At 40.7% G+C, this 27,684-nt stretch overlaps 1 protein-coding gene across 2 annotated transcripts; it reads right to left on the bottom strand.

Annotated features, from left to right (window-relative positions):
- INIP (INTS3 and NABP interacting protein) lies at positions 1-24,122 on the bottom strand. Of its 2 annotated transcripts, XM_070518972.1 has the most exons (6): positions 23,964-24,117; positions 22,795-22,877; positions 7,656-7,727; positions 6,273-6,375; positions 3,641-3,731; positions 1-2,498 (listed from the first exon to the last, which is right to left on the bottom strand). In XM_070518972.1, exons 4-6 carry the CDS (start codon positions 6,308-6,310, stop codon positions 2,403-2,405), a joined length of 225 nt encoding a protein of 74 aa, XP_070375073.1. In that variant the 5' UTR covers positions 6,311-6,375; positions 7,656-7,727; positions 22,795-22,877; positions 23,964-24,117; the 3' UTR covers positions 1-2,402. The 2 variants fall into 2 exon arrangements, with proteins under 2 accessions (XP_070375073.1, XP_014714933.1); XM_014859447.3 differs by lacking the exon at positions 7,656-7,727 and having other exon boundaries at positions 23,964-24,122.
- Positions 24,123-27,684: the final 3,562 nt, after the last annotated feature.

Here is a 27,684-nt window from a genome sequence, read left to right as displayed (position 1 = left end):
AAAAAAAAAAAAGCTAGTCACACACCATTAAGCCATTCAGTTGGCTTCTCTATTCAGTAATGGGTTGAGATCTGCACTTTGAAAAATCCTGGTCTAGACAATTTATGAAATAGGCAGAGTGTTCCTATTTTACAGACGAGATGGGACGACATGTACAGAAAGGCTGAGGGAGCGCGCCAAATTCACCTGCAACCCAAGGGAAGCGTGCTGGAACTTCACCTGGGGCTTCTGAGTCCACTGCTGCCCTTGCCGTTATTCCCTGCAGGCCTCACAATTGTCTTGGTTCCTGCTTCTCTTTGATTATGAAATCCTGACCTTTGCCTGGAGCGGCTCTTCCCTCTTGCCAGGTAACATCATACCGATACTTCTAGGCCCATCTAGACTGCTCCACGCTCCAGGATGCCTGTCCCCTCCCACTCCCTGCAGCCTGGCGTCCTCTGTCACTACCAGAGGAGGCTGCTCCGCACTGTGACTGTCTGAAGAGCAGGTGTCCCTCATCTTTGCCCCTAACGCACTTTACAGAGTAGATATTAATCCATATACATGGAATTGAACTGAATTTATAAGTGACTCAAAGGAGAGGAGTGGGAGGAAGTGCTCACTAGCCAGGACTGCAGGATTTAGGCCACATCTATTTATCAGGCTAAGAGACTAGCAAAAATACCACTGGGAAAAAAGATCTCTTTACCTAGGTTATAAAAGTCATAAATCAGGTAGAGGGTTCAATAGTATAAAAATTATACAATCCAAATTTTTTTATCTCCCTAGCATCAGTAGATAGATTTAGAAGCATGCCAGTGGGTCAAGGATCACACAGAATAGAAACTTAGTCAAATTAATTCAGGAAAATGAGGGCCACTTATTAGGAGGCCCAGGGAATAGCTGGATGGAGCTGAGGCAGGCCGGGACCCAGGGGCCCCTGGGGAGCTCCTCAGCAGCAGGAGTAGGGGCACCTTTACTGTAATGGTGACCATTACAACAGGGACAGCTGCCAACTCACCCAACTGAAGAAAATCAGTTCAGATTCTCAAGAGAGAATCCAAATGGCACAGTCAAGTCTAGATTGTTCATAGATTAGAGGATTGTGAGTGCTTTTGTGAGTGCATAGATGAGGATTGTGACTCCTCCTGCTTCACAGAGTTTGGGTAAGATGAGGCTGCGTGGCTGGTGCCAATATGTAGGGAAGGAGGGAGAGGACACTCTGAAAAGGGAGGTGAATTTGGACTAAATATTGACCCAAACTGGAATTTTAAGTTTAAGTTTCATCCTACCAGCAGAGAGGACTGGGTGGGACTCAAGGCCAAGATGAGGTCAGTTATAAGTAGTTATATAAAATACTATATCTGTGATATAGTGTAAAATATAATTTCAGTCCTAGTGAAAAATTTAAAAAATGTAGGATTTTAGCTAAACGACCTCTAAGTTTCAGAGACCTACTAATCTATGAGTTTATAAATACCTATCATGAAAACTGAATTCTCTAACCCATGGTTTTCAGACTTTATTTTGAATTAGAGATTCTAACTCTGTTGGATTAGGCTAAGGTAGTGAGAACTGCATATTTAAGTTAGAAGCCCAAATTCTGTTAAAGATGTGGCATGTTGAGAAATTGGCTTAATCTAACTCCTTCTTCCTTGAAATAATTAAAAAGGGGCTCAACTTGCATACATTTCTAATTAGAACAAAAACAGACAATGCGACCATGCAGGCACACCATTTATGCAGTAACACTAAATAAGAGCATGTACAAATTTTAAAACCATTACATTTCTTATCATTGTTTTTAACAGCATTTAGTCACATAATTTATAGTGGCATAGGTTTATAAAAAATGTTTAAGACTGGTTGGTAACTTAGTCTTATCTTTTCTTTTAAAATTGAGAATAGGGGAACCAGCTATGAGTTAAAGGATATTTCAGGATGACACATTGCCCATAAACTGAAAAGGTGCACTGACATCAGTTCCATAAACAGCGAACACAAATGCAACTTACTTAAGCCTATTAGTTCATGTTTTTAAAAAGCACCCTTGTTTCTCTAAAGTACCACAAATGGCCCTTGAAAGTCCACTATGAACATGATATACTCAGTCCAACTAGTTGGGGGCTGGGGGTGAGTGGCGTGCCGTCTGATGCAGAGTCTGATTCAGGGTGAAAAATCAAACTGCGTGACAGGCAGTTACAGTCCTGGCAGCATAATCGGTTTCTCAGATAAAACAATTTCCAAAGCTCTCATCATCCGGGTTACCCTCCTTTTTTTCTTTCACTTACACATACCTTTCTTTTAAAGAAGCAAAAAATAGAAAAGTTCACCAAAATTCTGCAAGTCACAGTTCACGCAGCACTGAATGATAGTAGCTTTGGCATTTGATATTAAAGTCACTTTCAGTACAAATATTTTCTTCATTCTGGGTCAAGGCGAGGTAAAACAGGAAGAATAAGATTCCCAAATGCAGAGTCTTGAGTTATGAAGTATCCGGATGAATGTGCGTGTGCGTGCTGGGAAAGAGTTAAAAAAAAAAAAAGGAAAAAAGGGCAATTAAGCTAGTAAGAGTCACGATTCTTCAACCGAGGCGCTAAAATTACTTATCCTTTCTGAGTGCTTGACACCAAATTTATTTTAAAAATCAGTTCTTATGCTGCTAATTTTGTTTAAATACACAGGAGATGGACACCAATAAAGAATTCACATTAACCAGTTGCACCAGTACCCATTTATCATGCCCGCTCTCCCGTGTGATTCTCGAGTCATAAATGAACTCATGTCTTCAGTCAAAGGCCTGAACTACTTTGTTCCTTGCGGGATAGGGGGGGACTAGCAACAAAGGTTGCAGAGTCCTCTGCTCTTGATCGACAAAGCAGGAGCTGAGGAAGGGCAGTAGTTGGAAGGAGAGCGGGGAAAAGGCGGCTGATTACTGGTGATTTGTAGAGAACGTTGGAACGTAAAGAACAGAAAACCACCAGTGACGTCCTCCTGCCACTACAGAAAGGAGGACCGTTTTTAAGTTATCTAAAGTGAGATGATCATTAATATCCCTTCCAATTCTGAGATTCTAAGGTTTAAAAGCATAACGATGTCTTGACCAAGGTCTCTGGGAATCTTAATTAAATTATCCAAGATCAGTATAATACTTAAACTATATATTACTATGAAGAACATTATTTTTTAAACTGATGGATTATCACATTCCTACGGTAAGAGTTAGCCTTCATCATGCACAACAGTCATGCCGACCCTTAAAAAAAGAATCCAAACAACACTAATAAACCCGTAAGACTATCAAAGGATATAATGGCATGACAAATTTGAAAAACTATATATGTACTATTAAACTAGCCATCTCAGCTTTTAAGATCATTCTGTCTATCCAAATATCCTCGACTTTTGTGCACAAACAGTCCCTCGCCAGGTACAGCACAGAATCAATCATGATCGCATCAGCACCATAAAAGATACTTTCATTACTGCTATATTGGTCCTTCAAATCCTTTGGGTGTGACTGAACGTCAGCAAACCACTGCAATTATGTGTGGAACATTTTTATTGATATTGCTCCACTGAAATACAAATTAGGAATTGCGCTGGCTTCCAAGACGCAGGAAGTCTCCAGAGACGAGAATGTCAGTTACACTTTGCTCACCTGCAAAGCTGCCTTCTGTTGGGCTGCAATATGCTGCTGCTCAGCATGATCCCGGAAGTCCTTATTAAGAGAGGGTCTCGAAAGCGCAATGCTAAAATGGGAATCTTAGTTACTCGGCTGTTTAAGGTAGGGACTTCCTTACTTCTCAATCATATTTATCATTATATGCTCTTTATAGGGATAAAAAAGACCTTCCAGAATAAGTCTTTTTTCTTTCTCCCACTGTCTACGTTAATTTATATGAAGAAAGCCTATGTTATTTACTCGGGCTTCAAATTATCTCCTTTTTATTGATGATTTATGGTGTCCTACTTTCAAACAGATGTGAGGTACTCCAGTCCATCATAAAGTTCCATTTATGGTGAAAAATGAAGAATTGAATGTTTCAAGCAGAAGGTGTATACTGTGCAAAAAGAAAAGACCTGGGGCAAGAGAGCTTGACATGTTTGAAGAAATCAGAGTTCAGTAGGACTATAGGGCAGGGCTGGGGAGCGGTGAAGTGGGTTGGCAAAAAATGAGGCTGGGGAGGAAGGCAGGTGTCAGGATACGAATAGCCTTGTGAAATGAACTGAGAAATGTAGACCTTATCCTAACAGTAAAGGGAGACTTACAAAGAGTGTTATGAGAGGAGGAGTGACACGATCAGAAGCACCTCAGGACGGTTCAGACAGACCAATGCTATGGCAGATAGTGTGGTCACCTCCTCAACATCTGTTTATCTCCCTTCCTCCTTGCTAATGGAACCCAAACTTAGTTCAATTATTGGTGGTCCCATGCTTTAAGGGCAGGCCAGGCTCATCCCTCAAGGGGTGAACTTCGACTGGTCTAACACAATGCCATTCCCCTTGCTGGTTCCTGGTTTAAGCAAAAGAAAGGTACACAATTCTGGGCAACTAGACTTGATGGGCAGTCCAGTGGAAGGCTTCGGAGAACATTATCCTCACTCTTACGAAAGGGACATAGGAGAGGAACCTTCCTGGCTGTTGCCTCTACAGGTGGCTCAGTGGAGAGGTGACACCTAGGCTACTGCAGTCATACTTTGACCATTAGGGAGCTGCTGACCCATGGAGAAAGGCAGAAAGGAAAGACGAAAGGAAGCTGGGCCACTGCTGACACTGCTGTGCCACTGCATTAGGCTACTCTGGAACCACCTTACCTTCATGCTCCTGGTTAACATACATCCTAATGTTTATGCCAACTTTGTTGGTTTTCTGTTACTTCCAGATTAAAACACCCTAACTTACACAACTGATAAACGTATTCAAGAGGACTTAAGATTAGAGGAAATTCAATGAGGAAGCAGTTATGGTAATTGAGGCAAGAAATGAAGAGTGGCTAGGACGAGGGCAGCACCAGCAGCAATGAAGAAAAATGGACAGATTCAAGACACATTTCAAAGTATAAACTTACGTTTGTATCTCATGTTTTATCTCTCATGAGAATAATAAATGCTTGGAGATGGAAGTGAAAGAGAACAACAAACAATTAAAGTTCACATTTCTGACTCTGGTAACTAGTAGATCAGCACCGCTCACTGGGACAAGAAACCCAAGAAGATTAAGTAGTTAGAGGGAAAGGAAGATGAGTTTAGTCTGGGAATGCCTGTTGGACACTGAAGTGGAGGAGGCAGTATGGTGCTTGGGGGAGAGGACTAGGCTAGAGATGCAAATGTTTGAAAGTTACTGCCACATAACTAACAGGTTGTGAAAGTGGATGCTACTGTCCAGTGAAAAGAAGTAACTTGGAAACTGAGTTCTCAGAACTCTGAGGAACATCAATATTCAAGAGAGAGGCAGTGGAGAAATGTCTGCAAAAAAAAATCAAGATAGTATAACAAGAAGAAAGAGAATTTTAAAGAGCAAAGGATCAGTGGTGTCAAATAATGCTAAGATGTCTAACCAGAAGATGTCTAACAGGAAAAGGACTTTGGCCCACAACATTTAGCCACAAGGAGGTTGCAAGTGACGTGGGCTCGAACCTGTTCTTTGGTGCGGGGACGAGGGGCCAGGAAGTCAGACTGTAGTGGGTTGAGGAGTCAGTCAGAAAGTAGAACCTATTCTTTGGTACGGGGATGAGGGGCCAGGAAGTCAGACTGTAGTGGGTTGAGGAGTCAGTCAGAAAGTAGAACCTGTTCTTTGGTACGGGGACGAGGGGCCAGGAAGTCAGACTGTAGTGGGTTGAGGAGTCAGTCAGAAAGTAGAACTGAGCATAGATAACTCCTTTAAGAGGTCTGGCTGAAAAAAGAGAGGACAAAGTTAGGGTGGTGGTTGAAGGGGATAATGGATCTCAGGGGAGAGACTTAAGATGGCAGAAACTGAATATGATAAAGATCATTAAGCTACCTAAATTTTACCTACTTTGCAGACTGTTTAAAAGTGGGACACTAGCAATAATTTCAGTAACAAAAAAAACATACAAAACTCCTCTTTTTTAAAGAGTAGTCTGTAGGGAAAATGAAATATTCTAATTAGAATTAAAATATTTAAAATCTAATCAGTCTAACTTTTTCAAATCTAAGAAACATAATGTAAATTCCAATGTTAAAGAAACAAACCACTGCTAACCAATTTGAATTATTTTGTCCAAGTTTTTTTTTATCACTGAATATAAAAACCACATTATTCTTCAATACCTCGCTCCAGGATGATTTGTTGAAGATTGGTTCTGCATTAGTAATTTTCTTTTCTCTTTGTCCAGTTCTGCCAAGATTGCAACTCTATTTTTGTTTTGAAAACCTAAAAAAGAGAGCGGGTAAGGGAAGAAAAGGGAGAGAGAGAAAAAAACATTTTAGAGGCATTTTATAAACCTAGGCCATCTAGAAACCCGGAAAGCAAAATTCTTTCCTCTAACATGATAATGAACTTACTAATAAGTATAGTCATGTGCCACATAACAGCATTTCAGTCAACAATGGACCACATATACGATGGTGGTCCCATAAGATTAGTACCATATAGCCTAGGTCTCTAGTAGGCTATGCCATCTAGGTTTGTGTAATTACACGCTACGATGTTCACACAACGATGAAATCACCTAAGGATGCGTTTCTCAGGGAGTGTCCCTGTCACTAAATGAGCCATGCCTGTAGTTTCCCTAGATGGTTATGCTTCCCTTCTGCCTATTTCTCAACAACTTTAACAGCACAATACACAGATAGACACAATATATGCAATGGAAGACTTTTAAGACTTAGTTCTAAACAATTTTAATCACTAAGGTATGGGTAGCAGCATTTGCTTTTTTTAACAAAATCTCTGAGCCCCCAAATGCTACAGGGACCAATCCTTTTCCTGCACAATCTCTGGGAGTGGAGAGTTTCTTAGTTCTGTTTTAGGCCTCTTTGTGAATTCCTCTTTCATGGGGGAAAAAGCATTAGACATACTCAGATCAAAACAATACTTCTTTTTCTCAACTGCTTTCATTCAGAAATGACACACAACCTTTCAAGGAACAAGTCAAAGAATTGCATCTGATAGAAAGCAATTCTGAGAAAGAAACGGAGCAGAACAGACAGGGTACAAAGATACGTCCTTTATCAAATATTTAATCCTGGGCTTGATTTTGAGCTCCAAACTTAGATAAGATCTAGAGCAAAGGTTGCAAAGTCCTGGCCCAGGAGCAGCATCCAACTACGCTTTAAAAATCTGAATTAAATGCCAACATGTAAACACTGAGAGAGAGTCTACAAAATTCTCAGGTTTCTTGCTTCTCTTGAAACAGCTCAAGATCTGGCAACACGGGCCAGCCCAGTGGCGCAGTGGTTAAGTTTGCACATTCCGCTTTGGTGGCCTGTGGTTCGCCAGTTCGCATCCAGGGTGCAGACATACACATCGCTTGTCAAGCCATGCTGTGGCAGGTGTGCCACATATAAAGTAGAGAAAGATGGACACGGAGGTTAGCTCAGGGCCAGTCTTCCTCGAAAAAAAAACCCAAAAACCAGAAACATCTGGCAACAGGGTCTGGATGCCCCCATGATAACAATTAACTAGAACTAAGAAATAGTTGTTCCGTTTACCTGGACACTCTCCAGCTTGTTACAGTCTTTATCAGACTTGTTTATATCTGTAGGCATTTAAGTTTCTGATCCCTAATTTAAAAGAAAACGAATGGAAAAGTTAAAGGACTGGAAAAGAAATATGGGGGGGGAAAAGGCCTGGGGGACTAGAATCACTGGGTTAGAAGAAAGAAAGAAGATGGCGGGAAGGAGGGAGCATTTTTTTAAGCAGAGCAGACCTAAGCACTAAGGACGCTCACATGACGGATTCTAAGAATTTTATGTTGATTATAAAGGAGAACTGGGCAGTAGGGTGCATCTCTCCCTCCTCTCCTGGGGAGAGGGCAGAGATTGGTTGGGGACAGGGCAAGACGGACAAGGGAAAAGGAGCGTTCACTCTGAGATTGGGCTGAACTAGGAGCAGCTGAGGCCTGCAGCATTTTCAACTAACCTGCTCTTAAACCCAGCATCAGCATACTGACTGTGGCCAGGACTCCGAGCAAAATGTCTCTCTGTCACGCCCATTTTAGGAATTCATCATCTCCCATTTTTGTTCTCTGCTCACTCATGCTTATGCCATCAACTTGTCATCAAATTCTAGTAACAGCCAACTCCCTCTTTTTGGATCAGATAACTCAGGCTGATACATTCTGGTACCTCTGAGAGTATTTTGCAGATCTTCTAGGTGATTCTTCATCTATTCTAATCCTAACTCTAATCCTCCTTCCTACCTGATGTCTTAGTTAAATCTTCCAGGGAAGAAGCTCTGGAGGGCCTTTACACAGCACACGTCATTACCTACTCCACCCACCCTTACAGAGAGGAGTGTCTCAGGAGAAGTCTTCTATTTAAGGAAAGATTTAAGTACAGCCAAACTCCCAAGAGTATGTGATATTTATGCCTGTGGATGCTAATATTATGGTAAAGGATGCGTATGTAATAATAATTGAAACTTTGTCAAAATATTATTAAAGGAACGCCATTACCAAAGTAATATATGATTTCAAGTCCAGTGATTTAGAGAATCAGAAATAACAACTACCTGGCAGGGGTAGAGAAATGGGAGAGATAAAGTGTACCCCACCCCGACCGCCCCCGCAATGTGTGACATGCAACTGTATATTTCAATATTAATATCTTTCTTAAAATCAAGATGGAGTTAAGAGATCCTCAGATTCCCAATTTTAAAGACAAGGCTGGTCAGAGAACTATCGTGAGGAGAAGAAATGTGGTCTGTCTGATATTTTGGAATCCCACAGTGACTCATTTAAAGGCCATGTGTCTCCCAGAAACAGCCATAGAAAAGATCATTGAGTTCTGAAGACTTCAATGTTTGAATTCCAAGCTACAGTATTCTTTTCACTGATTTTCTGAATTTCTAGGTGTCTTAATACCTGAGACATTTTTTAGGAATTTTGTATTTGCATTATTTTTATTTAAAATTCTGATTCTTTCTCTTTAGTAGTAATCTATTAAATTTAAAATGTAAAGATATTTGTCATAAAAAACCAAACACGCAGAATGGGATGCATGAAGTTTCAAAAAGGAGGTTTGAAAAAGCTCATCTGTTAGAATTTTTTTTTTTTTGGCAGGGGAAGATTTGCCCTAAGCTAACATCTGTTGCCAGTCTTCCTCCTTTTCTTCCCCTCCTCTTTCCCCCACAAAGCTCCAGTACATCGTTGTGTATAGTTGTAAGTTCTTCTGCTGCTTCTATGTGAGCAGCCACCACAGCATGGCTACTGACAGACGAGTGGTGTGGTTCTGTGCCTGGGAACCAAACGCAGACTGCTGAAGCGGAGCGTGCTGAACTTTAACTGCTAGGCCATCGGGGCTGGCTCATTAGAAATTTAAGTTGAATGTACCTTTCCACTTGGTATCAGAGATTTGGTTGACCATGTGAATTCTTATTGGGCAGTCTGATTACTTCAAACCAGCGATTCCCAAACTTTCTCAGTTCACAGTGCCCTTAGTATCTCAGGAATTTTTGTACGACACTCCCAGGCCAAAAGAAATACCAAACAATTCTGTTTAGTAAGTAGTGAGATCCAAACAACCTAATAAGCATGATGTCTTAACATCTTATAGTTGTATTAAAAAATAACACATAAATTGAAAGAAAAGTACTTGATTTCATCTTTAAATAATCACTTATGGGATGGATGTGTGTGCCTGGTTGTATAACTTTTCAAACCTTGGAATCAGTTCAGACACTACCATCCTCGTCCTGTTCCACACTGATTTTCACACAGTACTTGTTTTTTAATCAAAGCAATTTCCAGAAACCCATTTTACAAAAATATGACATCATCTGAAGGAATGTAGTGCACTGGTGAAGCTGTACACTGTCTCAAGCTAATTCACAGGATGTCCAACAAATGTCAAGTTGTGTTTCCTTTGAAAACTTAATTTTCCCTGAGGCCCCAGGAATTTCTCTGTGGTGTAGCCTAGGGTGCCAGGGTACATAGTTTGCAAACCACAGCTTTAGACCTTTACCCCAACTACCACCAAAACAACTGATGAGTAATTTTTCTTTCCTTCTATCAAAGCAAGCTGCCAAAAGGGTTTGAAAATTAGGTACTGTACAAATAAAAGCAATACAAAAAATTGGGGGGCCGGCCCGGTGGAACAGTGGTTAAGTGGGCACGTTTGGCTTCGGCGGCCTGGGGTTCACCAGTTCGGATCCTGGCTGTGGACGTGGCACTGTTTGGCAAGCCATGCTGTGGGAGGCATCCCACATACAAAGTGGAGGAAGATGGGCACGGATGTTAGCTCAGGGCTAGTGTTCCTCAGCAAAAAGAGGAGGATTGGCAGCAGATGTTAGCTCAGGGCTAATCTTCCTCAAAAAAAAAAAAAAAAAAGTTATTCTGTCCCCCTTCATTTTACTAAGTTTGCCAAATAGTCAAAAGGGGTGGGTGGCAGGCATTCCTGGTGGAGGGAGGTTCATATAGGAAGATATATGTCAATGGAATAGTGTTAGTGGTCAACGACACCTTATAATGAAGAAAAATGGTAAGATATAAAAAGATGTAGTAATGTTAAACAGGGCCACCATTGACAACATATGCCTTAAAAGAAACATGTTTCCCTGTTTGTCACTACAATGGCAAGCCACAACGCCTTCCCCCTTATCATCAACTCCATGGGGAACTAATTTTGGTCTCAAATACCATCCTCCATTAAAAGGAACCAGAATTCTAATGAAAGTACTAGTTTCATGTCTTAGGGCAGGGAAAAAAAATCAAGATGTGCCTGGAAAATCTTGTTGTCAGAAAGCAAGAAGATTTTTTTAAAAAGGGAGAAGCCACTTTGAGGTTAGCCAGGCTGTCATGATCGGAACATTAAAAAAAAATAATTATAGCTAAATGGAAGAAATGGAATCATGATAAGCTATGAATTCATAATAAGATACAAAAAGGAAAGTTAAAGTACATAAAAAGACAGCTGTAAAGAAGGGTGAAAATAATAGTTATTATGTTAATAATTAGGTTAGTGTTAACATTTAGGTGTTTTTTTCCTGATATTAAGCATATGTCTGTTTATAAAGTATAGCTGTGTACTTTTTTGTTAAGGTGCAGGAGGAAGGGGCAGATACAGAGAACTGTAGCTAAGCCAGATAGCTCCAGAAAAAGCAAGTTATGTACCAACAGGAGAGTCAGATCAGTGCAGGTCCTCATACATACGTACCATTTAAAAGGAGATCCAGTGGTTGATGGGCACCCATGGTCACACGCAATGACCATGTAGAAACTATGAGTTCTAACTGGATGAATTAATGAAATACCCTAAAGAGAGCTAACCGTACAGACCTGATCCCTGATCTCTTGGGAGACGAAACATCTATAATTCCTGGCAGTAATGCTACCAGAAAAGGGCAATTCATAATGACAACAGAACAGTGGGTTATGAAACACTAATCACATACAAAAAAAGAAAGTATTTCATTCAGGCAATAACTCCAGGTTGCAAGAAACTAAAAATCGATGAGAAAGGCAGGAGCTTAAAAAAAAATCCCCTTAACTTAGCAGATAAAGTTTAATTGTAGAAGAGACCCAAGACACACCAATACAGCTTTTAATCATCTTTAAAGGCATAACCAAATCTTATGTTTTAGCTAAGAATCAAATCCATCAGCAACCCTAAACTCTAACTAAGCTGAAATGCTGTTTTGTTTTGGTAGTGGTAAGATTACCATAACCCTAGGAAGGTAGAGAAAATTATCATAATCCTGGGAAAGTATAGAACTAAGAGTCTGGGAAGATTATTATAACCCTGGGAAGATATTAAAAAAACAAGTACAGAGAGAGTAAATGAACTGATGAAATATTAACGGGTTAATATTTTAAAATAGATTTAATTGTAAGGGTAGTAAGTTTTGCAATTACTATATAAAGTATTACAGAAGTCATATTAATTGTAATTGTAATTTAAACTGTTATTAAAGAGAATTTAAACTAAATAAGCTTGTAATCAATTCTAAATGGTTACAAATTTTTATTTTTGAACTTAGTTTATTAGATAAGCAGGTTTAATAAACTGAGTATTAATTAAATTATGAGCAGTGATGAGTATTTTTCTCCACACACAAAATCCCCTCGGACTTTAAAGAACTTGTGAAAACAGTTAACCAAGACGTCATCAGATGCGGTAGCTCCTGGCCCTCCTTCCCTGGTAAAGATGAGATAATGCTTATCTCTGTATTTCACTTCATGCCCCATGTTTTCACCCAGAAGCCCAATTTTTATCCTTATAACATGTCCCTCTTCCTACCCACATCCAACCAATGACCTAGACCCACCAATTTTATCTCCTGAGTGTCTCTAACCTCCCCTCCCAACTCCTACGACACAGTCTAACCAGGCACGGTTATCCCTTGCCTAACAGTCTAGAGATTAATGTCTACATATAGGCAGTCCAGAGCCACAAAAGTTACTTCCCAGGGAAGGGATGGTCAGATCTATCAGGCCTTATTTTCTGATCTTGTCTAATGCCCCTGAATCCTATGCTTCCTTCTTGAGCTTTAAAAAATACTCTAGTATTAATTTACATGTCAGTTTATATTATGAAAGTATATAAAAGTCAATAGATAGCACTTAGGTAATAATAACAGCTTATTTCAAACTTGAAATTTAAGGCACAAACTAGGTAGTCTATCTGGTTATGTGAAGTAGTTCAGTATAATTTTCTATAGTAAGATTCTCCCACCTTCAAGGTTTAGACAAACTTACTCTAACTAGGACATCAATACATAACATTTAACTAACATCTATTATACTCACTACATAAGGGTTTTTGTTTTTTTTTAACACACACTGTCTTTTGCCATAATTTCACATTTTACTTTTTCATGTATCTTACAGTTACATGTAACTTTTACGTTCTTTTTCAAAAAATTTTTAATATTTCCTTCTTCTCCCCAAAGCCCCCCAGTACATGGCTCTATACTTTAGCTGTGGATCCTTCTAGTTGTGGCATGTGGGACACTGCCTCAGCATGAGCTGATGAGGAGTGCTTGGTCTGGATCCAGCATCTGAACCAGCGAAACCCTGGGTCACCAAAGCAGAGTGCATGAACTTACCCACTCAGCCATGGGGCTGGCCCCATAACTTTTTACATTCTTAGAAGCAGGGTGTTAAAATACATTATAATATACTTTTAATATATTATATATATGTTATATAACATATACTATTATATCATATATATAAAATATACTATATTATATAATATATAATATATATTATTAATAAAATATATTATTTTGTATACAGTAGGAATTACTTAATATTCCTTTATAACTAACCTTTTTCCTAATACAATTTTCTTAGAATAAAGCAGCATACTCTAACAATATTTCCACTTTTAGAACTATAACCCTATCTCTATTTACAATCATATAGATTCTCATTTCCACATTCATTCATAGAAACACTTAACTCCCACACATTTCTTTGTCACTAAAAATATTCTCAGGTAACTAACATTACATCTAATTGTATTTAAAACCTAACAGCTGATATTCACTTTAGGCGAAGAGCTCTATCACACTTAAACAAGGACTAACTGGAATTCTTTTTAGTGAAAAAAATCCAAAACTAAAGAATGAAAAGTATTTTGTTTGATTAGTGAGGTTATGGATAATCTACTTTCGAATTACAGTTGTATTGCTTTCATGACAATGATTTTTAAAAAGATATTTTAAAGTATTCTTCAAATCCTTTCACGTGGTTATCCTACAAACTATATACTCTTCGCTATAGAGTAAAGCACAGTACCATCCTTAAGACATTTGTTTGGTACTGGAGGAAAGTCACTGTGGCACTACTGGTTTAACATGTTTTAAGTTATTTCTTGATTCAACATACATTTCTTGTGTATCTGTCACATACAGGCACTAAGGTAGGTTCTAAGGATACAATGATGAGCCAAAGCGTGACATGATTCTGGCTCTCAAGGTTCTCAAACAGTCCACTGAAGACAGAGATTACCAAATAATTACACAAATGAATGTATAATTAGAATCTGAGGGGTCGGCCCGTGGCTGAGTGGTTAAGTTTGCATGCTCCGCTTCGGCGGCCCAGGGTTTCGCCGGTTCGAATCCTGGGCATGGACATGGCACTGCTCATCAGGCCACGCTGAGGCGGCGTTCCACATGCCACAACTAGAAAGGACCCACAACTAAAAATACACAACTATGTACCGGGGGGCTTTGGGGAGAAAAAGGAAAATAAAATCTTTAAAAAAAATAAAAAAGAAAAGAATAATAATAATAATAAAAGAATCTGAGATGAGCAATAAAATTCTATAAGCATTTCTAACAATCATTATTGTAGGAATGGAGGTTGAATAAACCTGACCTAGACTAGGAGCGTGGGGAGCAGTGTCAGAGAAGTCTTCCAGAGGAAGTAATGCCTGAGCTGAAATCTAAAGGATGAGTAAGTTAATTAGGTTAATTAGGGGTGAGGGATAAAATAACTCTTCTGCCTTTAAAAAGATCACTGTAGCTGCAACGCTGAGAACAGACTAGACAAGAGAAAACAGGAGACTATCACAGTAGAACAAGCTAGACATGAGAGTTGCGAGTGGCCAGGGAAATGGAGAGAAAGGAACAGAGCTATTTAGGAAGTTAAATCAACAGGACAGTGATAGAGAAGGTCTCACGAATGGCTCCTAGATTTTGGGCTCATATAGTTAAATGGTGTGTTATTGCTATTTTTCTATTGCTGCTGTAACAAATTACCACCAACTTACCAGCTTCAAACAACACAAATCTATTATCCTACAGTTCTATAGGTGAGTGGTCTCACTGGGCTAAAATCAAGGGTTCCCTTCTGGAGGCTCTAGGAGAGAATCTGTTCCCTTGCCTTTTTCAGCTTCTAGAAGCTGCTGGAGGTCCTTGGCTCGCGGTCCCCTTTCTCCACCTTCAAAGCCAGCAACACTGCATTTCTCTGACCCTTCTTCTGTGGTCATTCCTCTCTCTGACCACAGCCAGGAAAAAGTTCTGTGCTTTTAAGGGCTCATGTGATTAAAATGGGCCCACTTGGATAATCCAGGATAATCTTCCCATCTCTAAGCCCTTAACCTTAATTACATGTGCAAAGTTCCTCTTGCTATGTAACGTAACACAGTCACAGTCTGGGGATTATGACGTGGGCAGTTCTGGAGAGGAGGGGGTGGTGGTGGTGGTATTTTGCCCACAAATATGTGAAATGCATTCAGCGGTGAAAGCTCACACCTTATCCAGGGGAGACTGCTTGATGTCTAAGGCTTAGCAGGATAAAAAATGCAACATGAATTGATTGGTACCGGTAATTAGTCTTCTAGGCATCTGGTTAATGGCAAACACTTCCTTTAACTTTGGAGACTAAAAAACTATTCAACCCTTAGCCGCCTTTTGGAATTACTAAAAATACATCTCAAAGGAAAGGAATAAACCCTAATGTCTGCTCAGGTGATCTCTCTGTATTCAAGTTCTCTCTCACTCGGACCCCAAGGACTTACTCCTTTTAAGCAACTGCCACTTTTTCTATCCATTGAGGCTTCTGGTCTTCAGGACTGGCTAAATGAGATGGTGAAATATCTTCTGCCTGAATCAATCTTTCCTCCTCACTCATTTCTCTCTTCCTCTTAAAGATAAACTCACAGGCCCATTTCACTGTAAAGATTTTCTGCTTAATAAAGATACAGAAGGGATATAAAGTTGAAGAAGAGGTCTTTTGCCCCTAGTCTAGAGCTCCCATTTTTTCTTAGAAGCTATCACTAGAATGTTCTAATCTCCCAGCTAAAGTGCAGTGGGGGACTTGCACACAGAATCAATCTGGGTTCTCATCTCAGTACTACCTATTTAACAGTAGGAAAATTACCTCACTATGAGTAATAAAAATTACCTCACTATGACCAGTAGAGTAACAGTAACAACTTCGAAGGGTGGTTATATGACATATAGAAAATACAAGTAAAATACCTAGCACCCTGCCACGTGGTAGTTGCTTAATAAATAATAGCTATTACTGTTATTATCTACCATTCTCTCTCTCCCTATTAGTTGGTTAACAACACTAGAATCTTGTCAGGCCCATTCTGACAATTCTCTTTCAGTGAACAGTTTTTCATTACAAAGGGGACAACCGATTAGCATGCAGCTTTCTGGGCTACACTCACAGGACAGGCCTCCCAGGCCAGTCTGAATGGACCTGGGGAATCCCAAGCTCTCTCCCAACTATACAAACGATCTGAAGCTACTTTACATCATATTCTGCCTCGACTCACTTTCGTTCCTATTTGAACCTGGGGCCTAGCAATCAATCCTAGCATCAGGTGGCCAGCCCGGTGGCACAGCAGTTAAGTTCACACCTTCCACTTCAGCGGCTGGGGGTTCGCTGGTTCGGATCCCAGGTGCGGACATGGCACTGCTTGGCAAGCCATGCTGTGGTAGGAGTCCAACATATAAAGTAGAGGAAGATGGGCGTGGATGTTAGCTCAGGGCTAATCTTCCTCAAAAACAAAAACAAAACAAAACAAAATCCTAGCATCAGAAAAATACTGCACTCTCTTTGCCTTGGCAATTAAAAGTGAGATAAAAAGAAATCTAGCTTTAAAAAACTTACTCCAGGCAACAAAAGACCTCGAATTGCTAAACCAATCCTGAGAAAAAAAGAACAAAACGGGAGGTATCACAATCCCTGACTTCAAAACATACTACAAAGCGACAGTAATCAAAACAGCATGGTACTGGTACAAAAACAGGTGCACAGATCAATGGAACAGAATTGAAAGCCCAGAAATAGAACCACACATCTATGGACAGCTTATCTTCAACAAAGGAGCTGAGGGCCTACAATGGAGAAAAGAAAGTCTTTTCAACAAATGGCGCTGGGAAAACTGGAAAGCCATATGTAAAAGAATGACAATTGACCATTCTTTCTCACCATTCACCAAAATAAACTCAAAATGGATCAAAGACCTAAAGGTGAGACCTGAAACCATAAGGCTTCTGGAAGAAAACGTAGGCAGTACACTCTTTGACATCAGTATTAAAAGGATCTTTTCGGACACCATGCCTTCTCAGAGAAGGGAAACAATAGAAAGAATAAACAAATGGGACTTAATCAGACTAAAGAGCTTCTTCAAGGCAAATGAAAACAGGATTGAAACAAAAAAACAACCCACTAACTGGGAAAAAATATTTGCAAGTCATATATCTGACAAAGGCTTAATATCCATAATATATAAAGAACTCAAACAACTGAACAACAAAAAATCAAACAACCCAATCAAAAAAGGGGCTGAAGACATGAACAGACATTTCTCCAAAGAAGATATACGGATGGCCAATAGGCACATGAAAAGATGTTCATCATCACTGATCATCAGGGAAATGCAAATCAAAACCACACTAAGATATCACCTTACACCCGTTAGAATGACAAAAATATCTAAAACTAATACTAACAAATGTTGGAGAGGTTGTGGAGAAAAAGGAACCCTCATACGCTGCTGGTGGGAATGCAATCTGGTGCAGTCACTATGGAAAACAGTATGGAGATTCCTCAAAAAATTAAAAATAGAACTACCATACGATCCAGCTATCCCACTATTGGGTATCTATCCAAAGAGCTTGAAGTCAGCAATTCCAAAAGTCCGATGCACCCCAATGTTTACTGCAGCATTATTTACAATAGCCAAGATGTGGAAGCAACCTAAGTGCCCATCAACAGACGAATGGATAAAGAAGATGTGGTGTATATATATATATATATATATACAATGGAATACTACTCAGACGTAAAACAGAACAAAATCGTCCCATTTGCAACAACATGGATGGACCTTGAGGGAATTATGTTAAGTGAAATAAGCCAGACAGAGAAGGACAATCGCTGTATGACTCCACCCATATGAGGAATTTAAATATATGGACAAAGAGAACAGATTAGCGGCTACCAGGGGAAAGGGGGGTTGCAGGGGTGGGCACAAAGAGTAAAGGGGTGCACCTACAACACGACTGACAAACAATAATGTACAACTGAAATTTCACAAGATTGTAACCTATCATTAACTCAATGAAAAAAAAGGAAATACAAATTAAAAACAAACAAAAAACTTACTCCAAATTGTGTCTTTGCATCCACATTCTCATCTTTAAAAAGGTACAAGTACTAGAATTTTAAGGTGATTTTTATGCATCACTGAGAAAAACTCCTTTTTTTTTTAAATTCCACTTCTCTCTCGAAAATTCAGGATAGTCTTTAACACATTTTTTTTAAGATTTTTTATTTTTTTCCTTTTTCTCCCCAAAGCCCCCCAGTACATAGTTGTACATTCTTTGTTGTGGGTCCTTCCAGTTGTGGCATGTGGGACGCCGCCTCAGCGTGGTTTGATGAGCAGTGCCATATTCGCGCCCAGGATTGGAACCAACGACACACTGGGCCGCCTGCAGCGGAGCGCACGAACCCAACCACTCAGCCACGGGGCCAGCCCCAAGACAAACTCTTAATTGAGAGGTAGCACACTTTAGTACAAGCCTGAAGCGTAAATCTGCTTTCCTTCTAGATCACAGATGGTTTAGATAAGACTTGTGCTTGGGTCTGAGGTCAAGGAACACACCTCCCAGGAGCCATGCCATCTCACTCCTACTCAGCACCCTGAAATCCAGCTAAGAGCATCCAGAGTGGCCCCAAATCACAGTTCTCACCACTTGATCTGCAGGACTTATAGTTCGTACAAGCAGCATTTTGAGATAACTATAAAATAAAAGAAAGAATTCATGTTCCTTACACAGTATTTCACCAGATTTCTCTGTGAATCTGAAATCAGGTTGGACCAATTCAACTGTCCCCACATGATCATAGGATATTTGACATTTACCAATAATGAAAGACTCTTTACATAGGAATGGTACCTTAGCCAAATTCGTTTGACAATCTGCCGCTACATATTAAAATTCTCAAAATGTGACTTTTTTTTCTTCTTCTTCTCCCCAAAGCCCCCAAGTACATAGTTGTATATTCTAGTTGTAGGTCCCTCTAGTTCTGCTCTGTGGGACACCGCCTCAACATGGCTTGATGAACGGTGCTAGGTCTGCGCCGAGGATCCAAACCAGCGAAGGTCTGGGCCGCCGAAGCAGAGCACGTGAACTTAACCACTCAGCCATGGGGCCAGCCCCAAAATGTGACTTCTTATAAATCAAATAATTATTAAGAACCTACCAAATGTTTCACACTACGATGGATGCTAAGAAGAATATGAAACTTCAGTTAACTGTCTGCCAAGAGCTTACAAAATTTAGCAGTCCTGATTACTACTGTAGTATGACAGACTGCTAGTCTTGAAAGAGGGCTTAGCGAACACAATGGATTCCGTCCCCTACACCAGGGGTATTAATAAATTACAATGCACACATCAACATTTTTTTAAGTGATTGTTCTTTCATTTATCATTGTAAGATAACTACGGCACTTGGCCTGCAGTCTCCTTAAGAAGTAGTTCGTATCACGTAAACAGTACAGAAATAATTTAATATAGAGGGTAAAATGTAATAGATCCAAATAAATAAGAATTTGAAAATTTCACTGAGCGTCTGGGAATCTATAGAACATGATAAGGACTCCCTCTGCTGGTGCCTAATTGCAGCAGCTCCGTGACGCCAACAAAATAACGACAAAAGGGCAACAAAAGCCAAGGACCAATCTAAATTCACTTCTATTTAGATTACAGGATGTTTCATAGTGAATTTGACTATGGATCAATCAAAGGCAACACTAAAAATGACCATGTTTTATCGCAACTGCTAAAAAAGAGTAACAAGCAAATTGTAAATCTCAATTATTTGTGCTATTAGAACAGAGGGATAATTTAAAATTTATTTTCATTGGGACTGCATTGTGTGATTTTTAGCAGCATATTTTCTTTCCCAAATAGACTTCTTTTAGTTTTCATTTTGGTTCAAATTAAATGATTTTTAATCTGAGTCCTTTATAGCTTGGTGAAAAGAAGTCAAAGACCAAAAAGGGGAATGTTGACCTGTGATTGGTCCACAGAGCATACAAATCACACACGGTCAGGTGAGCGGAGAAGAGAACAGGATCAGCTGCTTCCAGCTGGTACAGCTGTCACCACAGCTAGCTTTTTACAATAATACACTTTTATAAAACTCAGCCAACCTTTAGTTTGTCCTAAATGCAACTACTATACTAAAACAGATTCAGTGGGCTTCCAATTTCCAGTACTGGCATAGTTTGGTTAGACTAACCCTGCCGCAAATATAATTATAAATTCTGGACGAAATATCAAACATTCATTATTTGAAGGCACTAGAGAGTGACCAAAACCAGGCAGAAACTGCAGCTAGTGAGATTTGGGAATTTGTGGCCTTACCCCTGAAGCCCTCCTTAATCCACAAACAGCCTGGATAGCATCACCTTACTGGCTTGAGGTATCAGAGGACAGAGTTCAGTGCTGACAGAGTAGCCAGAAAATTAGGGGAAAAAGGGGAAAGCAGAAGGAGTAAAGCCCAAAACAAGCCTATAAAATCCACCCAAAGTTTTTGCTTCCAGTTAAACTACACATATATGGGGGAGACCCGAGGCAGCCAGCAATAAAGGAGCAACTGGAAGCTGAAAAGAATGAACAGAGATTTCAGATGCTGCCCAAGACAAGGGAGACAAGAGTTTAGACTATGAGTCGAGCCAAGCCATCTGCTAAAACAAATACCACATTTCAGAGAAATACAACAGAATCCACAATCTCTACAAGTATTAGTCATAATATGCAGTATCCAATAACAAACAAATCACTAAGTAGAGTAACAAAAAGGAAAATGTGACCCATACTCCAAAAAAATGCAGTCAACAGAAACCAACTTCAAGATGATGCAAATGATGCAATTAGCAGTGATAAAGAACCTTTACCGAGATTCTAAAAAAAGAAACGACTTGATAATCAAAAGAAATAACCCAGTTTTTAAAAAATGAGCAAAAGGGGCTGGCCCCGTGGCCGAGTGGTTGAGTTCGCGCGCTCCGCTGCAGGCGGCCCAGTGTTTCGTTGGTTCAAATCCTGGGCGCGGACATGGCACTGCTCATTAAACCACGCTGAGGCAGCGTCCCACATGCCGTCCCACATGCCACAACTAGAAGGACCCATAACAAAGAATATACAACTGTGTACTGGGGGGCTTTGGGGAGAAAAAGGAAAAAATAAAATCTTAAAAAAAAAAAAATGAGCAAAAGACTTGAACACTCCACAAAGGAAGATTTATAATGGTCAATAAGTACATAAAAAAGTGCTCAACAGTTGTCATCAGGGAAATACCAGTTAATACCACAATGAGATGTCACTTCACACCCTCTAAAATGGCTAAAAGTAAAAAGACCAACAACGCTATATGTGGAGCAACCAGAATTTTCACACATTGCTAGAGGAAATGTAAGAAGGGTACAACCACTTCGGGAAAAGGTTGGGCAAGTTTTTCATAAGGTTAACTATACACTCAGCTGCTCCATTCCTAGATGTTTATCCAAATATCTACAAAAAGACTTACAAACAGTCAAAGCAGCTTTATTCACGATGGCCAAAACTGAGACAACCCCAGAGCACCCCAAACAGGAGAATGAATAAACAAATTGTGGTAAATTCATTAAATGGAATATCACTCCGCAACAAAAAGGAATTAACTAGTGATACAAGGCACAACATAGAGGAATCTCACAAACGGTATCTTGAGTGAAAGAAGTTGGCCACAAATGAGTATACACTTTATGATTCCATTTAATATGAAGTCTAAGATAAGACAAAACTAAGATGAAAAAAATAAGAACAGGGCTGGCCCGGTGGCGCAGCGGTCAAGTTTGCATGTTCCGCTTCGGCAGCCCGGGGGTTTGCCAGTTTGGATCCCGGGTGTGGACATGGCACCGCTTGGCACACCATGCTGTGGTAGGCATCCCACATATAAAGCAGAGGAAGATGGGCATGGATGTTAGCTCAGGGCCAGTCTTCCTCAGGATAAAGAGGAGGATTGGCAGCAGTTAGCTCATGGCTAATCTTCCTCGGAAAAAAAAAATGTCAGAACAGAGACGAGTAATAAAAAAAATATGATGGGTCAAATAGGAGTTGAGACTTGATATGGAAAGGAAAGAGGTTTGCTTCAAGTTTTTAAGCAGGAAACTACTTACAAAGTGGGATTTAATGCTTTCTAGAGATTAAATTTTACTTTTTAAAACTTATTTTTAAATAAAAATTCCTTCTTTAGGAAGTGTCAGGCTTGATTTGCTTTAGGGAGCTCTTAACACAGGTGAAATGTGTATGGAAGTTTTTAGATCAAATGAAGATAAAGGCATGGATATTGCCTGGTGGCAGTACAACTTCTTTAAAAGCGGTTCTGATTTCAAGTAAAAGAGCAAGAAAACACAGACGTCAGAGGAGGACCTAAGGTTTACAATGTGAAAAATTTAACTCAGATTAAAATATAGGATTAATAGCTATTAAAGATGTTATATATCTGATACAATGTTGGACTTGCTTCAAATATGGAGTTTTACTTTGCTATTTTTGCTATGCATTTTTTATTCTGGCTACAGTAACTGCCTTATGCTAAATTTTCTATCAAAATACACTTACTATATGGGGAAAAAGTTCCTAGTAATAAAGAAATTCCAGCCTGCATTACCTTGTCCAGAAGAGTTTGCTGCCATCTTCCTATTTTCTGTTTCAACTATGTTCAGTGGCAAGTGGTCGGCACTTTACACTCACCTGTAAAAAATATGCGTACACACATATAAAATGCACCATACTTTAATAACAAATTAAAAGTTGTCAGAACAGCTAGGCTCCCTACAATGAAACGTTTGCAATTTCATCATCTCTTCAGAAACACACATCTGAAAAGCACACAGACTTAAATCACAAATATAAACTCTGCAAGCTCCTCAAGTGAATCACAGGGAGAAGGTTAAGTATTTTTTCCTGTACATGTTGATACCAACACTTAGCATTACTGTCTTTAATATACATCATTAAGCTGTGTTATCAGCCAATTGATAGTATCACTACGATCACAGTGCTAGAAAGAAAAATCACTTATCTATGGTGCCTCTCGGTTCACTTAGACCCAGCAACTACTGTGTACAATGAAAGCTGAAAAGGAAAACGAGGCTAACATTTACCGAGTACATACTCTGCACCACACACTAGTAAGATCCTTGAAATTCGTTATTTTACTTATCACCATTTTATAGATGAGGAAATCGTGCCCAAGATCACAAAAATAGTACGAATACTTTGGCCTGTTAGTTTCCAAATTTCGTGCTTTTGTACCAGGCCTTGCGGAGATTCCAAATAAGCAAGACCCTACTCCTGCCCTCAAGGATCATATAATCCGGTGGGAAAATATAGTCTCGTTCAATCAATCGTACTAAAAATGTTTAACAATGCGCTCTTCAAAAGGCGTCAACAGTGTTCTGGAAGCAAAGTGATTCTATTGGAGTGATGAGGGATGCCAAAATATCTTTAGGTGTCTCCTGCAGCCGAGGCACAGAGCGAGCAAAGGCGGGTTAGGGCCGGGGGAGGTGAGGGGGGCAAGAGGGCCATCCTGTGAAGGGGAACGTCAAGCTGAGACGTGACAGGGCTGAACCTGCATCTCAAAAGGGTTCCCGGAGGCAGACGTGGAGGGCAGGCTGGGCGGGGGCTGCGGCCGAGACGAAGGAGAGGGAGTGAGAAACGACGGGAGGCAAGAAAGGCAGGGAGGCCACTGCCCTGTGGCAACAGGGACCGCGGCAGCAGGTCAGCGCCAGGACCACACACCTTTATCCCTGGGCGCCGCCAGGCGGCCCTACTTACCGGGAAAGCTAGAGCACCTGCGACCGCCTCGCCGTCGGATCGCGCTCTCGAAAAGGGTGCGACCACTTAAAGACCTGCAAACCGAGCCCAACGTGCCGCTCTACAACCTTCCCGCCCCCGCTGCGCTTCCGCGTCCTGATGACGTACCCCCGACGGAACGGAAGTCCCGCCTCCACCAGACCCAACAGCCACTGCCCACGGCGATTCGTATCTTATCGGCCGCCTCGGTGCAGACGCAACTTCCTTTCCGAAGAGCGGCAGCCGACGAGGCTCACGGGAAATGCAGGCCGCAATGTTGTAGGCGGGGCCCGAGCGGGGCGGGGCCCTGGTGGGGCGGGCGCGGTGACCTATCCCGCAGGCTCAGCTGGGCAGGGGCGGGGCCGGAGACTAGCGGCATCCCCAGCTCCGCGGATGGCTGTTTCGTCAAGGCCGCTGGTCGGATAAAAGCCATCAGCTCGCCGGTCCTACGATGGTGTGAATCCACTTCGTCTGGGACTGAGGCGCGGCCACCGTCGGGTCTTGGAGAGCGAGACTTTCATAGGTTGGGCTTGCTTTCAGGATTCACCAACCATCTCGGGTTGTATGTCCACACACACATACAAATCCCAGGAATATTTTTCTTTTATAATTTACGTATTTATAGATAAGAAAAGCACTAAACATGTAGAAGTTTTTACTACTGTGTAATAATCCCCATGTAAGAAATGGCTGTGCCACATCTCGGAACGGTTAAGACGCTCCTGGTGGGATCACCTGATGCCTGATTACCGCACAATAGATCTACATATTTACGTTGAAAGGTGACCGTATATTGATGTGTGTCACCTGTTCGGTGCTCCTTAACTCCTGTTAGGCATCTTTTCCAGGATTTGAACATATGTTCTTAATAATCGATGTTTGCTCAATGGTAAATGTTTGTGATGCACAATTTTGTTGTGCATGGATCTGTGACTGAAATGATAACATCACCAAGCATTTATTGAGTGCCCTTTGCGTGCTAGGTGCTTCTTGCGCATTAGCCCCGGTCCTGTCATTCCTTGATTTATATATCATTTCTATATTTATATTTATTTATGATTTATATATGAAACTGAGGAATGTTGAGCTACTTTATGTGAAATGGCAGGCTGAGTTTCGAAGGACTGAAGGTCTGCCAGATGCTAAGGCCCAGGTTCTTAAATCTCACACATTGTCTCTGCCCTGGAGGAAGGAATTCCTCTGAGACCTGCTCTTGCTGACTTCTTTAATCTAGTTGTAAAGAATAACACATGAGCATTTTGGTAGTCGGCCAGGACTCCTTTTCAGGGAAGACTTTTTGAGTCCTGGCCTGACTAAAAAGATGATGGACGTGTACATGGTGACACAACCTAAGGAGAACTTTCTGGTTTTAGGTGGCCTAACTAGATGACACAAAAACTAAGGCATAAGAAGGCTCCAGTCCAAGTCCCAAATGGACACTCTGAACAAAGCTTATTTAAGGAGAAAAAAAAAAGAGAGAGAGAGTTCTACCCTCAGAACAACATTTTGTAATTTCCTGGCAAGTTTAGCTTCCCAGGGTTGGGAGAACATCATCAGGAGAAAAATAAATTTGACTTGCTCTTGATTCTTTTGCCCTTTATTCGGTGGGTGTTAGCCCTTGAACCCCTCTACCTTCTCCTTGAGAGATTTTGGAACTTCTGCCTCACAAGAATTTTAACATATTGGTGAACAGTGGGTCAGCTTACCTGAGTTCAGATCCCAGCTCTGACACTTAATGATTGTGAGCCTTTGTTTAACCTGACAGTGCTTCTGTTCTGTCATCTATAAAAGGGAAATAAAAATAAGTGAGTGACCACTTCACACCCATTAGATGGCTACTATCAAAAAACCAGAAAATAAAATAACAAGTGTAGGGGCTGGCTCCGTGGCGAAGTGGTTAAGTTCGCACGCTCCGCTGCAGGCGGCCCAGTGTTTCGTTGGTTCAAATCCTGGGCGCGGACATGGCACCACTCATCAAACCACGCTGAGGCAGCGTCCCACATGCCACAACTAGAAGGACCCACAACTAAAAATATACAACTATGTACCGGGGGGGCTTTGGGGAGAAAAAGGGAAAAAAAAATCTTAAAAAAAAATAAATAAAATAACAAGTGTTACCGAACCAGGTTCGTTTTTGCCTGTTGCCCAGAAAACCACACACCGAGATGACGAGATTGCAGCAGAGAGAGGGTTTCAATCACAAGGCAGCCAAGCGAGGAAGCGGAAGAACGAGTCTCAGATCCGCCTCCTTGAAAATGGGGACTCAGGGATATTTATGGGGTAAGGGGCAAAGTGGTCTGAAATGTGGAGATAGGTGATTGGAGGTGAGGAGAGGTAAGGTAATTGATGATATGCGCAAGCGTCGTCAGACTCCATGCCTCTACATAGGACGCGTGCTCACAAAATAGTGACGTCAGCGTGATCTGAGGGTGGAGTTTTTAGCCTCTTCACGTCAAAAGGTCACTCACTTCTCAGGCATCCACGCAGGCCCAGTTGATGGGTTGGTGGTCTCAATCGGCCTGAACTGTACAAAGGGGTCCTAATTCCTGAAAAGCAGCTCAAACACCCATTACCATGGTGACCCAGGCGCCAGGGAGATGTTATCTATAAGAGCCCAGTGGGAGTCGATAGCATGTTGCCTAAACAGCATAGTTAACAATGGGTGGGTGAACAACTAAAGGCTATAATCAGTAATTGCAAAAAAGAAAAAAAACTTTAGTTACTAGCTACCTAATCATCAATGGCCAACTGTTTACCAGTTTCGCAAGTGTTGGCAGAGAAAATGGAACCCCTGTGCACAGTTGGTGGGAATGTAAATTGGTGCAGCTGCTGTGGAAAACAGTATGGAGGGTGACTCAAAAATTAAAAATAGAATTACCATATAATCTATCAATTCTATTTCTGGGTATATACACAAAAGAATTGAAAGCAGGGCCTCAAAGAGATATTTTTACACTTATGTTCATAGCAGCACTATTCACAACAGCCAAGAGGTGGCAACAACCCAAGTGTCCATCGATGGATGAATGGATAAGCAAAATGTGGTATATACATACAATGGAATATTAGTCAGCCTTAAAAAAGAAGGAAATTCTGACGTATGCTACAGCATACATGAACCTTGAGGACATTATGCTAAGTGAAATAAGCCAGTCACAAAAAGACAAATACTGTGTGATTCCACTTATATGAGGTACTTAGAGTAATCAAAATCATAGAGACAGAAAACGGAATAGTGGTTGCTAGGGGCTGGGGAGAAGGGAACAATGGAGAGTTGTTTAATGGATATACAGTTTCAGTTTTACAAGATGAAAAGAGTTCTGGAGATGGAAGTTGGTGATGGTGGCAACTATGAAAGATCTGTGTTTTACTGGATATCTTGGTACGTCAATAGGTCAGCTGATAAATACATAGATCCTACATATCTACTAGGGGAAAGTCCAAGACATAAGGAACGCATGTTATAGTCCTGTGGCTCTGTTAACTGATAAGGAAATGCCAGGTAGCAGTCTGTGAATTGCTTTGTCTTGAAGCCATTGTGATTATTACACCCCTTCAATATCAAAGTGGACAGTTGAGAATAGTTCCCAGTTTCTAATTGGAGCCACCCTAACCCTCTTGTGCTGTTTTGTGATCAAATATTTATGGGAAGTGCATTGAGCTAGACAGCCTTTAAAATCAAGTTTGTAGAAGTTTGAGACAA

Source organism: Equus asinus, chromosome 10 (genome assembly GCF_041296235.1).
Source record: "Equus asinus isolate D_3611 breed Donkey chromosome 10, EquAss-T2T_v2, whole genome shotgun sequence".
NCBI lineage: Eukaryota > Metazoa > Chordata > Mammalia > Perissodactyla > Equidae > Equus > Equus asinus.
The sequence above is the reverse complement of the archived record's forward strand: the minus strand, read 5'-3'. Positions and strand labels throughout refer to the sequence as shown.